This window comes from Nyctibius grandis, chromosome 22, assembly GCF_013368605.1.
Source record: "Nyctibius grandis isolate bNycGra1 chromosome 22, bNycGra1.pri, whole genome shotgun sequence".
NCBI classification, from domain to species: domain Eukaryota; kingdom Metazoa; phylum Chordata; class Aves; order Nyctibiiformes; family Nyctibiidae; genus Nyctibius; species Nyctibius grandis.
The window spans coordinates 3523535-3537309 of record NC_090679.1 but is presented as its reverse complement, the minus strand read 5'-3'; the positions used below and the strand labels follow the sequence as shown (position 1 = coordinate 3537309).

At 41.1% G+C, this 13775-nt stretch overlaps 1 protein-coding gene across 1 annotated transcript in view; it reads right to left on the bottom strand.

The window, feature by feature from the left end:
• The window catches only part of WWC1 (WW and C2 domain containing 1), a 72671-nt gene that overhangs the window by 24206 nt on the left and 34690 nt on the right, over positions 1-13775 (bottom strand). The window contains exons 3-8 of the mRNA XM_068417186.1: positions 8890-9093; positions 7120-7196; positions 6093-6172; positions 5030-5159; positions 4380-4526; positions 3260-3333 (exon numbers count right to left, since the gene is read on the bottom strand). Coding sequence (XP_068273287.1) covers positions 3260-3333; positions 4380-4526; positions 5030-5159; positions 6093-6172; positions 7120-7196; positions 8890-9093 — 712 coding nt within the window. The remainder of the gene's footprint in view (positions 1-3259; positions 3334-4379; positions 4527-5029; positions 5160-6092; positions 6173-7119; positions 7197-8889; positions 9094-13775) is intronic.

Sequence of the window (13775 nt, the reverse complement as noted above, 5' to 3'; positions counted from 1 at the left end):
CTGATTAAGTGCAATACTGTGCTCCAACAAAGAATTAACAGTGGCATTAATTCATAAGCCAAGAATTCCTCTGTGCATTTCGAAGGGATATGAGTGTAAGAGGATTGGTTGGCATTAATCTGATCACTTTTGGCATACATTTGCATGGATATGGCTTTTCCACTGGAATTTGTTCTCTATGCATTTCCGAGTCTAACAGCTTTGTCAAACTAACCTCAAGCTTTACCCTTTGTAAATGATCATTCTTTTTCCCCTTCTCAGTTAAAAGGAGGTTTATGTATTCTGTTTTCCCAATAAAACAGCATCATTACAAAAGAAACGCTTTTCAGACTGTCTGGCCTTTGGCTGCAAACTCCAGCCCTTCAGCATTCACCGACCGAGTCTGAACTACATCATTGCCGAACCGTGCCAGGTTTGCACTGCAAACCAGCAGTACTGGGCTCAGGTCATACCATCTTTCTGAATGGTCACTAGCTTGCAAGATTGAACAAAATACAGAACAGGAAGCTCAAGTTTTATTTAACTGTTCTCTTTTTACCTAGAAAAGGCAGTTAGATGATTTATTCATTGACATACAAAGTCTCTTTTTTCTGTACTGGGGAAGGCTGGTACTTATCTGTGATACAGGCATAACACGTAAAATTTTTAGTCTCTTTGGAGATCGTTCAGAGCACATGCATCTCCACAGAAGCATACATTAAGATGTGTCTCCACAACCAGTAATTAGCAATCCCATATCAGATCAGCCTCTGTTCTTCAGAAAGAAAAATCTAAGTGGGAGGTGTGGTCTAAAAACTGACCAGTCAAATACCCACCATTGTTGCAATGCTGCTAAATGTGACATTTAAATATTCCACCCTAGGAGATTATAAAACATACTTTTAAAATCCCAGAGTTACCACCAGTCACACAAAATCCAAGCTGAAAATTTAACTATTGAAGGAACTAAAACAGTGCACAGAGCACAAGTGCTACACAACTGAGTTACTACTATATGTCTGAAATTGTACAACATAAGTTAGTTGCACCTCTGATTACATTTCTGCTGCAGCAGCTATCTCCTTGTTAAGATGCAGCACTGACATCTCTTTTGACATGATACCCATTATCAGTTTCCAATCCAATTAAGCTGAAGGTCTGTCACTGCGGTTGCCCTTTGTTCTTTTTTGCAGGTTTAACATTATCTGCCCTATGGCTCTTGTTGTCTCACTGAGCTGTGAAAGGAAAGGACTTAGTGGTGGGTAAGGGAACACGCAGAATTGTACTCTGACAGTTCTGGTGTGGTGAAGTTGAGCAAGATACTCACATCTCTGCCTTTAGTCTAGTCCACCGCAATGGTGTAAACAGTGTCTGCAACAGTCCACTTTCAAAATCATCAGACTCTTAAATCTAGTAGTTCTAACCTAATTAATATGGGATCACCTTGATTTCAGGCCTTAAGTTTTACCTTTCCAGATAATGCAGAGCTAATAAGACAGATGTACTTCCACCATTTGGCTCCCTTCATAATACGTACATGGGCAAAGTACTTGATCGTCTATTGTGTTTTTGGAACATTTTAATATGCTGCTGTGGGGACAGGAAACACTTCTAACATCACAAGGAGGAATTTTCACAGGAGCAGAAGGTTCCTTGTGAGTCACTATATCCATAGGACTGTTGCAGCTTAAAACAAGTTATTTGTTTCTGCAACTCCTGCTAAAGATCATGCCAAAACCACAGTGCTCTGATAGCTGGAGATCTTTTCATTTTAGCATCAATTATTCATGCCCATTCAGACCCATCTTTCCTCATGATGTTTTTTTAAATTCTGAGAAAATCTATAGATAATCTAAGGCAGACATGAGGTATCAAACATTATTTAACTGCAAGGCTGTGCTGTATGCCCTTCATCATTACTTCAAATGAACTGCCAAATGTGCTGCCTTTATAAAGTTCTGTCTCTTTTTAAAGAGCATATTAATTATCTTCTCAGGTTTGTCATTATTAACTCGCCCTTCCTTGGAAAAGATACAGGCTAAAGTAAGAGTGCTCCACTTCAATCTGAAGACGTAAAGTCAGTATGAATTAAATTGCAGTCTTCAGCAAAGCTTAAAAGTAAAAAGCAATTTTAACACTGAAAAAGTAACCACTGCATCTGGAGGATTAATAATTCTAATGTTGTTTTAAAAAGTCACAGAATGATTTGAATGTCAAGGTAAATCTTGGATTGGCAAAATAGACAGTTCTGATAAAATTGCTCCACCTGGGAAGACAAGTGTAAGCACATGTCAAAAGCAGCTGGGTACACACAGTCTTTGACAACTGCCACAGATACAGATCAGTTTTTATGCCGCTGAGAAACATGGCCTATTGGCCATGCCAATATACTAAAATGAGAACATTATGAGTAACCTCATCCTTAAAGCTCTTATCTCTAACCAGAGACTGGAGAACAATCCTTTTCTTCGCATATATCCCAAGTACAGATTGTACCATGCATCTGAAGTTTGTTATTCCGCAATTGCAAAGTCCCTTTAGACCAGTTAAAATTGAAGTCACCACCATCGATGGTTACCTCACTGAACAAGGACTAGGCCAGCCAAAGGCTAAATAATAACACCTGGTGGTTTTTCATTTAACTAAACAGATGAGTTAGCTATTATCCATTTAAAAAAGTAAATCCCGGAAAACTTTTGCTTAAATTGGCCTGTTAAGTAGATATGAATTTTTAAAACCTATTTTTCATTCATCTCAGATCAGAGGGCAAGGGTGAAAACTTACATTCTTACAGCTAAGCAGATAAGCTCTGGAATGATAGCCAGAGCTGGAATCATAGCAGATAAGCTCTGGAATTGTAGCCATTGACCATATTTTGATACGTTAGGTGTTAACACAATATACATTTCTCCTTATCAGACTTAAAGGCATGCAAACATTCATTTCATTTTGAATAAGGTAAGGAGATGCCTTGCAGTACAGTCGCCTTATTAGGAATGGGGAAGCGTTTGCAACAGGTAGCAAAACCACTTATGTCCCACAGGTGTGGCCAGACAGAATTCTTCATGTATTAGTCACTCCTTAGTAATTTGTAGGATGGTTATTTATTTCTTGAATGATAACATTGGCCCAGAAAGCCTATTGCCTCACTGGCTCAAAAATTACCATGTTTATTTAGCAGTAACACTGGGTTTCAATCTGAGTGGCACCTTTTCTAGTGAAACCTATCTTCAGAATAAGCTGTGTGACAGCCAAAAGGTACAACAGTCCAGAGAATTACCTTCTCTTTGCTTCTTCATATTGAAGGCGTAATCTCACTTTCTCAGCCAACTGGTTATTGCTGCTGGTAATAAACTGAGACACAAAATATAAAATCAGCAACTTAGTAACTACTCCTCTTTTGATATTTCCTATTGAAATTAATGATGTTACAAGTTACACTTGCTCTTGCCAAACTCATTTACTAGTTAAACCAATCACAGAATAGGAAAAAACTGCCTTTGATTAAATTGTTCATGATTTCTTCAAATACTTAAAACCCCACAAGATTCAGAGGCTCTTTTCAGAAAAAGAAAATCTACCACATCTATCTCGGGCTTCTATTTTCACACACACACAAAGAGCTTTGTAATCTTTCTTTTAAATGCTGTTTGCAATCTTTAAGTGCTGCATCACATTTTGTTTTGGATGACATCTTGCTTTGGCTGTAAAGTCTTAAAGACAAGGGACATCCCATCACACAAATCTGCAGATCTTTAGTCACATGTGTGGCACTGACTGAAAGTGGCTGCAGGTGTTTAAGTGAAGGTTCACAGGAGAGGCTTCTGTGATGTCCTGTGAGACATATGATATACCCACAGCGCTGACCCAAGTCCTTGCTGAGGCTGGCACCAACCCCACAGTTATGATGTTGTTGCACAAGTGGGACTGAAGGTTTATGAGTACTACACGTTTGATGGCATCAAAATATCTGCACATATGCTGTTCATTCTCACTTGTAACACACTAAAACCCAAACGCACTCTTAAGGGAAGAGTCCTCATTAGAGCTCAGCCCATACGTAGCTGCTGAACATTTCTTGTCTAGTAGCATATCACTGCTATAAAGAGCTAGGGGAATATTTGTATCACAAGAAGCTACACCTACAGGCAAAATAAAACTTACTTCCCTTTTATTCCCACTTGGGTTGTTCTAATAGAGACAGTGTGGGGAAACAGCAGGCTGCCTTTAGAGATACATTAACACAGCACACAAAAATGAAGGTCACACTCAAGTTTAAACCAGGAAAGGTTATCATTTCATAGATACTTGCCCATGTTTGGAAACTCGTACTAAGGCAATACTACATATAGTTCAGAGGAATGTCTCCACATGCACTTGGTTTCTCAAGTATTACTCACATTTCCTGAAACATCCGTCTGGGAGCTGACATCCAGGTACTGCCGGGGTAACAACGGGCTGGAGCTTTCCACGGACACGCTACTGGCCCACAGGTCTGACTGGGATCCTCTGTCATTCACAAAGCTGTCTTTTAACCTGGCTAGGCTCTAAAACCATAAAAGGTCATGAGGGGAGCTCACTTCTGCTCAAAGTACCTCAGCAGCTACATAGCTTTAGCCTAAACTACATGATTAAGATCTGAGCATGTTTACTGTGTGCACTCAGACTCCGCAAACATGAGGTCAGGCATGGCTGGACTGCACCTCCCACAGCATGAAGCGGCTTTTTGTGGCTTCTAGAATCTGCTCTTTGACAGTAGCACAGTCACTGTGCTTTCTTGGTTCATTCTTGATCGACAAACCCCGAGACCAAAACACTCACATCTAAGCAAGTGAAGTGCTTACCACAGTCAGTTGCTATATTTTATACTTCGTATTTCCAGGATCTGAAGAACAAAAAGGCTGCAGTCCAACCACAACACAGAACTAATTTATGTTAATAAAAATCTCAATTACATATTTGAAATACAAAGTACCTAAATAACTTCTCAGAAGTTCAAGCTGATAGCAATGGCAACAGAAAATACTATAAAGTCATCCTGTTTTAATACCTGAATGAGGTCTTGTTTTTCCTTCTCCCCTGATGTGATGGCCTTCTTGAGAGCTTTCATTTCACTTAAAATGGCTTGTGCCTCATCAAGTTTGTAGCCACCTTGAGTATCAGACATTTTCATGTCAATTCTGCATGGAAATTAAAAAAAAAAAATCAGTAAGCTAACACTTCATGAAGTCCAGTTCATTTAATCATCCTAGATGCATGCATCTTGACATTAATTTTTAAGAAAAACACACTCCGAAGTATAACAAAGACAACAGAAGGAACAAAGAACTGCACTCATCACCACCTGAGTGACTCCATTCAGACATACATTAAGCTTCAGAACTCTGATTTTAGCCATATCATCTCTTTGATTCCTTAGGGAGGACAAAGATGCACATGAAACCCCCAAAACAGTATGTCTGGGCAGATTGCTGCTAGTTACCTTGTTTCTAACCTAGAGAGGATCAACTTAGCCATCTATGAGAATGACCCTATTTTCAGTCATGATTTCAAAAACCAGGCACAGACCTCACATGAATGAATATATTTGCTTGCACAACCTAATTACAAGCTGCCACATCCTTCCCTCTTCTCAAAGGAATTCTACCACAGCTGATGTCTATAATAAATAAGATATTAACCAGTGACATTATTTAAAACATGCCAGATATCCAGTCATACAAAGGTAAGTACCTGAAACTTTTCCTCCCCTTCCACTCGACCTCATTTTTTTCCCCAGTGCCCTAAAACAATGGCTCTTATAATTAAGGTTGTACTGTGTCATCCATATTGAGCAATACTAAGTAAAACAGAATGCCATTTAACTGATGAGATCCTGGTTCAAAATCTTTTTGCCATGAAGTCAGTTCTGATGTGGTCAATCACATACAGGCATTGATTTGAACTACTCCATGGCTGCGTACTGCTTTCAGTTGCATAAGCCTAAAGATATCAGCAGCAACATATTTCAGCTTAGGTTATTTAGGCAGCTATTTATAAATAAATGTAGAGGGGGATGCATTACAAGCCAGAAATGTTCTACGCTGAAAATAAGATCTTAAGAACAAACTTACTTCTTCAGTGTTTGAAATCCATGCTCTTTGTACTGGAGCTCTTGCTTCATGTGAGCTACTTCTCTCTTGAGTTTATTAACCTGCAGCAAGTGTCATATGTTTAGAATGATATTTTATATGAATATTACGGTACAGCACTAGCCATTCAATTCAGAACTTACTCAGTGTAGAGAGCACTCTAAACAAAGTTTCCAGATAATCAGTTCATCTCAACAGCAGCTAACAGCCCTGACTGCATCCTCCCTCATCAGGACACTGTCCCTGGCTAGGGCTTTATCTAGTACCCAAACACTACACCACTTAATAAGGGACTCAAGGGAAGTTCCAACCTCATAAGTGGAGAAGCTGAGAAAAATTCAAGAGAGACAGGAATGACACACATGTCAATTTTAGTCAGAAATGTTTAAAATCTTCCCAGTCATTAAAAAAAAAAAACATCAAGCAACAGGACAGGAGTTACACTGCAGCAATAGAAGCCATCCTCCAAGATAACAAACTAGAAGACCCCACTGCACGAGTAACACACAGCAGGATCACAATCCATACTGTAAATTCACTGACCCTACAGCTTGCTGTTTTATATTCCTCCACAGAGGCCAGACTGACCTACTTTACTTTAGTCCTTCCTCCTCCCCAAACTGAGCTCTGCATGAGAGCTCACACTGCCGCTGCTAACAACCCACACTAAGCCCAGGACAAAACAGCTGCCAGTCTCTGGAGAGAACTCGCAGCTCTCCAGAGCTGTGGCACACCGAGGAGCCAGCATGCAGCTGAACACCCCACAGAGTATCTGCACAGCAGTGTGTACTGCCAGCTTTCAAGGAAGTCTGAAGTCTAAGCAAAAAAAAACATGTTTCAAACTCTTAAGACGACAACGTTTGAGAACTCTCAGAAATTATCTCCTAGATTAAGAATGGCAACTTTAGCTCTTTCAACTGCTTTGGCATCTCCTTTTAGTACTTGCCACGAGGTCTGGAAATATCTGAAGATTACTCGTAGCAAGCAAAGGTCTGTTTGTACTACTTACCCTGGATTTTGTAGTAGCAATCTCTGCTTTGAGGATCTCCGGGTCATACTTGGAACTTGACGATGAGCCAGAGAGCACTAGAACAAACACAACACCTAGTTTAGCAGCTCTACCTTCCTCCCCACTCTTCTACCAGCCCTACCACAAATCAAGACCTCCCATCACTCCTGCACACCCAGATCTCCACACATTGCTGGTGTAGGTCTTTTACCCATTTTTCAGATCTTTTCTCACCCCTCAAAGGCAGGGCAAGGCAATAGTGCAGTCAAGTACTCCACAAAAAAGCGTATACTAAACAGGCCAAAGCACGTCCTGTATCTCCAAAGTCTTGACTTGTTCCAAGTTAACACACTTAACTCGAACTCCCAAACACGATCACTCCATTCAATAGTGTACCTTCCTGCATTTTCAAAGGCATTTAACAGAACTGAAGGGCCAGGCATTGCATAAAAGTTTATTTTTTTTTTTTAGACTTTCTCATTGAGTAAACAATTCACTGAATGTTTAGAAACAAAGAAAAGCAAAGAATGAGAAGAAACTGAAAAATGTGATGCAAGTCTTCTCACAGTGTTGAGGACACGACTGATCATACAATGTGTCACACCGGATTAAATCAATGTCCCATTAAGAGCAGAGCTCTCTTCTTAGCGGTGGTTAAAACTCTTCTGCTTCAGAAGGTATAGAAGCTCCCCAATGTGCAATGTTTTTAGAGGTAGCTGTAGGCAAGGGAGATATTTTGATCCTTGCAGTTTATGCCCTATAAAACGTGGGAAAGCATTTCTAGGTCTTTCTGTTTGGTTGTATTTTTAGACACAGATCACATCACACCAATGTAATTCACATTCACAGCGTTCTCAGGGTATGTAGGTAGAGTACTCTTAAGAAAAGACCCAAATCTCTACTTCAGAGATGACAGACGGGACCCTAGTCAAATAAGAAACCTTCAGTTGACAGAAAACTGTTTAAATACTTTTTAACATCAGGCACAGGATTAGCCAGTGGAATTCATCACCGTAAGGCATAACTCAGGAGGAGTGAAGTGTGGAAGGTCAGTCCACTGATGTGGCTAGCAAGAACACAGAAAGTCTGCAATACTAAGGATTATTAAAAAAATTCTGAAGACTTGCAGGAAATAAATCCTCCTCTAGACATTTTCTAGCTCCTAACTAGGAACAATAAGGAAGTCTGGCCTTCCATAAACATTTCTGCACCAACTCTTGAAACAACAGGTATTGATGTTTCCTGTGTGACAAAGAATATGGAGCACAAAACAACGTTCTGCATACGCAGAGAAAAAATCCACCAATGTTAGCTTTTATGTGGCATAAAATATAGACCCTTATCTCCCCGAGACAGTCATGCAGCTACCTGGGATGTTAAACTCCAAAAGGGCCTGGGAATGCTATCCGAGATGAGCCTTCTTGCCTTGTTTCTATACTTTGGACAGGGGAAACAAGGAAAATACTGTATAACTTCACTTTTTCATGTTGACCAACCACCACATTTTTTTTCACGTTTGTTGAAGCCCATGCTGAAAATCTGCACGCTGACTCCAGTGACTGAGCCAACCACAATAGTGTTTCATAACAATTATCCTTCACCAAACAGGTGCAAACAGCTATTGCTTTTGAGACAAACTGAGCAAACGTGGAGAGTGACACAGCATAACACATCCCAGTGCTCTATCAGAGGACCAGCTTCAAGCATTCTGCTGCCTTAGTGGGTTCATGACTGAGAAAGCCACTGGATAAGAGTTCACCAACTACTCACAGCTGGTCTGAGAGCCCAGTTTGTGCTCCCAAACATCATGCAGCTGCCGATATTCCTGCTGGGCCAATTCAAGCCTCTGCTGTTTCACTTGATAGATCTCCTTCTGTGCAGCAATCGCCTCCTGGGCCAGGACAAGATAGTCTTTCAGCATATGCTCCTGCTCCCGCCGCCACTGCACACGAGGGTCTTCTATCTGTGTGGTTTCTTAAAGAGAAGACAGAAAGAGGCAAGATCAATGGAATGCAGGTTTGTACTGCTGCCTGGAGAAGCTCCACCATTTATAGCAGTATTTTAAAATAGCCCCTTGCCCCATCCTGTAATAAAAAAGTGGAATAAGGACATTTTCCTGTTTGCTTAGGAGGTGACCACTGATCCACAATGAACTCCAATGAGCTCTGCAACACTGAATCACTGTATAGAACAATTCATAACAAAATCATCATACAACTCTCCAGCTCCTCTGGTGCTAAAGCCATACTGGTTCTGCCTCTTAAAACATCCCCACAAGCATACGCACACACAAGCTCTAAGATACTGACTTGGACTGTTAGACTTACCTTTATTGCGACTGCTTTATAACATTACTAATAAAATACCTCTACTTCACTGATTAAAAAACTTTCAGAAAACATCATTGCCACATGACTGCATTATACTGCATCCAACAACATGAAAGCAATCACAACTCTGCCCATCCTCATTGGCTGCCAAGTGGCTTTTATTAAAAGGGGAAAAGAAAACCTTCTCACTCAGACTCCATATGTAAGTAAAAATAAAGCCTCATTTAATCACAGAACGTATTTATGAAAGCATCTCAAGCAACATTATGTAAACAGCATCTCAGAAGGGGAGCATGCATTTCTTCACTGAAAGCAGGCACAGCAGTAAATCACTGCAGAATACAGGAGGCGGAGTTTAAGAAAAATATTTTTTGGTAACACAGGCAACACAGTCATGACCAGATACATCACTTCCATCTCCATTACCCCAACAGAACCAATGCACTGCTTTTCAGATTTCTAATCATGAAAAAGGCATAAGGTCACAGACATGCAGCTAGTCCTAATACTAATTAGGCAAATCTATTGTCAGTGTTTGTCACTGTTTTGTGAAGAAGTGTCCAAAATATTTTTCATTTCTCTTTCAAGGCTATTATATGCTCTTGCTTGGGACAGGTTCCACTATTCAGTTGACTAAGTGCTCTAAACTGTCTAAACTACTGTGCTTGAATGAGGATGCCTAGTTACCACATAATGAATAATTAATAAAAAGGAGCTACTTGAGACTATCAGTAGGAATCTAATCTGCATACCTTAAAAGCCTCTTTAAATATTTAGTAAAAGCGGCCACAGTGGAAGGTATGAGCAGCTCTTAAGCGAGTCAGACATAAGACTAACATCGCAATACACAGGACGCAGGGAAGAGAACAGTTTGACAATAATCCTAGGAGCAGAACAAGAAATAAAGGATTTTACCCAAGGGATGGACACTCAACCGTTTTCACAAGCTGTCCATGATCATGCTGAGGAGAAAATTAACAGGACACTCCAGCAATAACTTGTTTTAACAGTATCTCAAGACCCGAAAGAACACATGGCATTTCAAGTTACATAGCAAAACTCAGAGAAGCTACAAAAGATGACTAAAAAAACCCTTTTAACACACTAGCAGTATAGTTTGTAGAAGAATTTCAACAAAAAGTCCTTTATAGGTACTGTTAGCAGAAGCAGCATTTCAGCTAACGTAATATTAAAGCTAAGCCTGGACCTGAAAAACTGCCCAAAATAACTTGAAAAAGCAGCTACCTGTGCCACTGTAGGTGCTGGTGCCCTCCCAAACAGCACTGTGGTCTCTCTTCACGGGAGCAAAAGAAAAGCGAGGAAGACACAGCAGCATATCAACAGTAAGAGCTTGAAAACCCCAGGCTCCTGTCTCTTCTTGCCTCCAAATCCCATTTTCCAGGTAACCATCACGCACACCCAGATGGAATCACTCCCTTTACTCCACAGCTGACCCAGAAGTGGAAAGCCTGCTGCGAGTTACCCAGAGAGCTGCCCCCCATACTCCCAGCCACGCAGCTTCCCCAGGCCAGACTGCACGAACAAGCACCAGCAACCATGACTCAGGGCTCTTCATTTCAAGCTTAATGAGTATGTTGGCAAAGTACCCACAACTCTTGAAGTCTAATTCAGGACACTGGGTCATAAGTCTACCTGTACCTATGGCTTCTTCAAGCTTGGTTATTTCCAGTTTTCCCTTAAACTGGCAGCCCAATCTTCCCATAATTGCAAGAAGGGTGGCGGAAGCTGCTGCTGAAGGGAAATCCCTCTCTTATGAGCAACCAGGAGGAAGACTATAAAAATCTACACCATCCTGAACGCCTCTGTTAGGCGGTGAAACACTGACACTGCCCCAAACACACAACCACCTGACAAAGGGAACGCTCGGCAGCCAGCTCATGGAGAGGACGGACAACACGCTTATGTACTGAAACTGCTTTGTTCCCATTTTTCTAAATATTCACCTCAACCTTTTCAGTAATCACAGCACTAGCTATCCCCTTGATTGCAGCTTTGATTTTCAAACATGTAGTAACAATCTATGAAAATGTTGGCCAAGGGCTCTCGATCTGTTCCAGCTACTAAGAAATGTAAAATACATTTAAAAGTCAGATGAAAGGACTACAGAAAGGCAGGCTATTACATCATTTGTTGTCTTGTGAATTTTTGATTTAACATTGAGCTTGTCATAAATAGATCTGATTGTTTCATGTTTGAAGAATGCAGTCTTAATATGCTTGCATCAGCATCTGGCAAGAAAATCATAGTTTCTTTGTGCAAATCAAAATCCAAAGAAGTTCTCCCAGAGACACTGAGGGCTATGCATTAATACTGTATTAGGAATATTCTGGGTACTCAATTTAATTGTATTTATTTTGCCTCAGAGAGAAGGTTAGAAGTGTTCTCCATCTCACTTTTTTAAATGGTTCGTGGCTTTAGATTTAATTTACGTCTGTCCTTGGGCTTGTTCTTGATAATTAGTCTCAAATACTTCAAATATGCAGCAAGAACCAACATGCCGCCATCCCCTTCACACCCTATGATGACAGTTCCTTCCTGCACAGGGAATCTGCAAGAGACCTTGGAGAGGAACAAGGTTTTGGACACTCTCCAGAGGATACTTCAACATAAACCACAAAGATGAGCCTCTTCATTAGCTGAAGGTAAGTGGATTTGGTTTGCTTTATCATGATTTGGATTAGAGCTGGCATAAGAAATAGGGTCATGATTTTGTTTCTCTTCTTTTTAACCTTTTAATTGAAATTCTAGGTCAGGTCTTGTAGACTCTGGCATCCCATAGAAGTGAAACTTTTTAAGAGCAACTGCTATTAAGCAGGTGTCAGCATGGTTTGAAGCCTTCTCTGCACACCCTTGAAGCCTGTGGTGCTTGAGTGGCACAGACCAGGGGTAGCTGCCCCGGACCACACAGGGCTCAGACCTGCAACCAGATCTTTGCACATTCACCCTGGGGCCAACTCAAATGTACAACTAAGATCATGTTTGGTTTGTCCCACCTACATGCTGCAGTTTCTGCTAGCTGAAACACTCAGGAGGTCTGACAAGCTTCCATGTCCCACAACAGGCTTCAGATCAAGGGGTTTTACCTGTACCTGAACTGTGTCCCCCCAGAACCACAGCTAGCCATCCTTGTTTAGGCAAATGCCAGTGGAGCAAGTTAATGCCTCAGTTTTGGCTAGGATTGGCCACAGAGACAAGCCCTCAGCTTCCTCCAGTGTGGACGGGAGAGGAAGACCAATGAGAAGATAAAAATATATCTCAAAGTTAAGAGAAAGTTCAGAGGGGACAAAGAAAAGACTCTTGGAAATATCTCATTTTACTTGAGCCAACTTTTTCTTGTGGTCAGAGGTGACCCTGATGTTCACTGCAGAAGGTAGGCTGAAGATTATTTCTTTTGGAGAGAATGACAGCTCCCACAGCACCTGCAGAGGCTTACATCTACTGCAACAGTCCATGTCACTGCCTGATTCAGAGGAGGAAACTGATCCAAGGGAAAAACCACCAGGCCCCACAGATGTTTCACTAGGAAGGGACAGGGGACAAACAGCTCCCCCAAAAGCACTGTACAGGTAAGACTGAATTGGCAGGAACCTCTTAATCCAACACTTCTGCCTAACACAGCAAAGCCCTTCAGAGTCACTGGAAGGTGGCACACCCCTGTCTCTGGGCCTGGAGCACCCTGGTAGACATCCCAGCACCTGATAACAGCAAACCTCCAACCATCAGAGAAGGGAAGAGAAGTCCAACCATATTTTTAACTCTGGAGAACTTGCCCAGGCTCTTCTCCCTTCCTGGCTGCACACAGTCATGAAAACATTAAATCATTCTGAAGGAGGTAAAAAGGAGTCTTAACGAGACTTCTAAACTCACCTCTTACTCCTTTTGTAAGTGTGGTCAGCACAGGAATAACCCTGACCCAAGTGAGACTGGAAAAAGCATTAAGATTCAGACTGTCTTTAAAAAGCCACCTCATTGTTGACTCTCCAGAGTGCTTCCTTGTGGAAGTGAAATGGACACAAGACACAGTCTTACAGACCTTCAGGAGACCCCAATTTGTGTCTTGCAATTTAGCACCTTCTCAAGCAAAGTTTGTCCAGTCCTCTCCCCTGCAGATCTCCCTCATGTTATCCTGTATGCTTGTCTACCCTTTATTCCCCACTAACCTTTCCTGTAAAAAGGAAAAATCAACATCCCTTGCCTCACAGAAAAATAATTAGGATAAAACCATTTAAAGATATGTAAATAATGTGATATTGGCATGACATAAGGTCTAAAAAATATTTGTGTCACCTTCACATCTAGAGACAT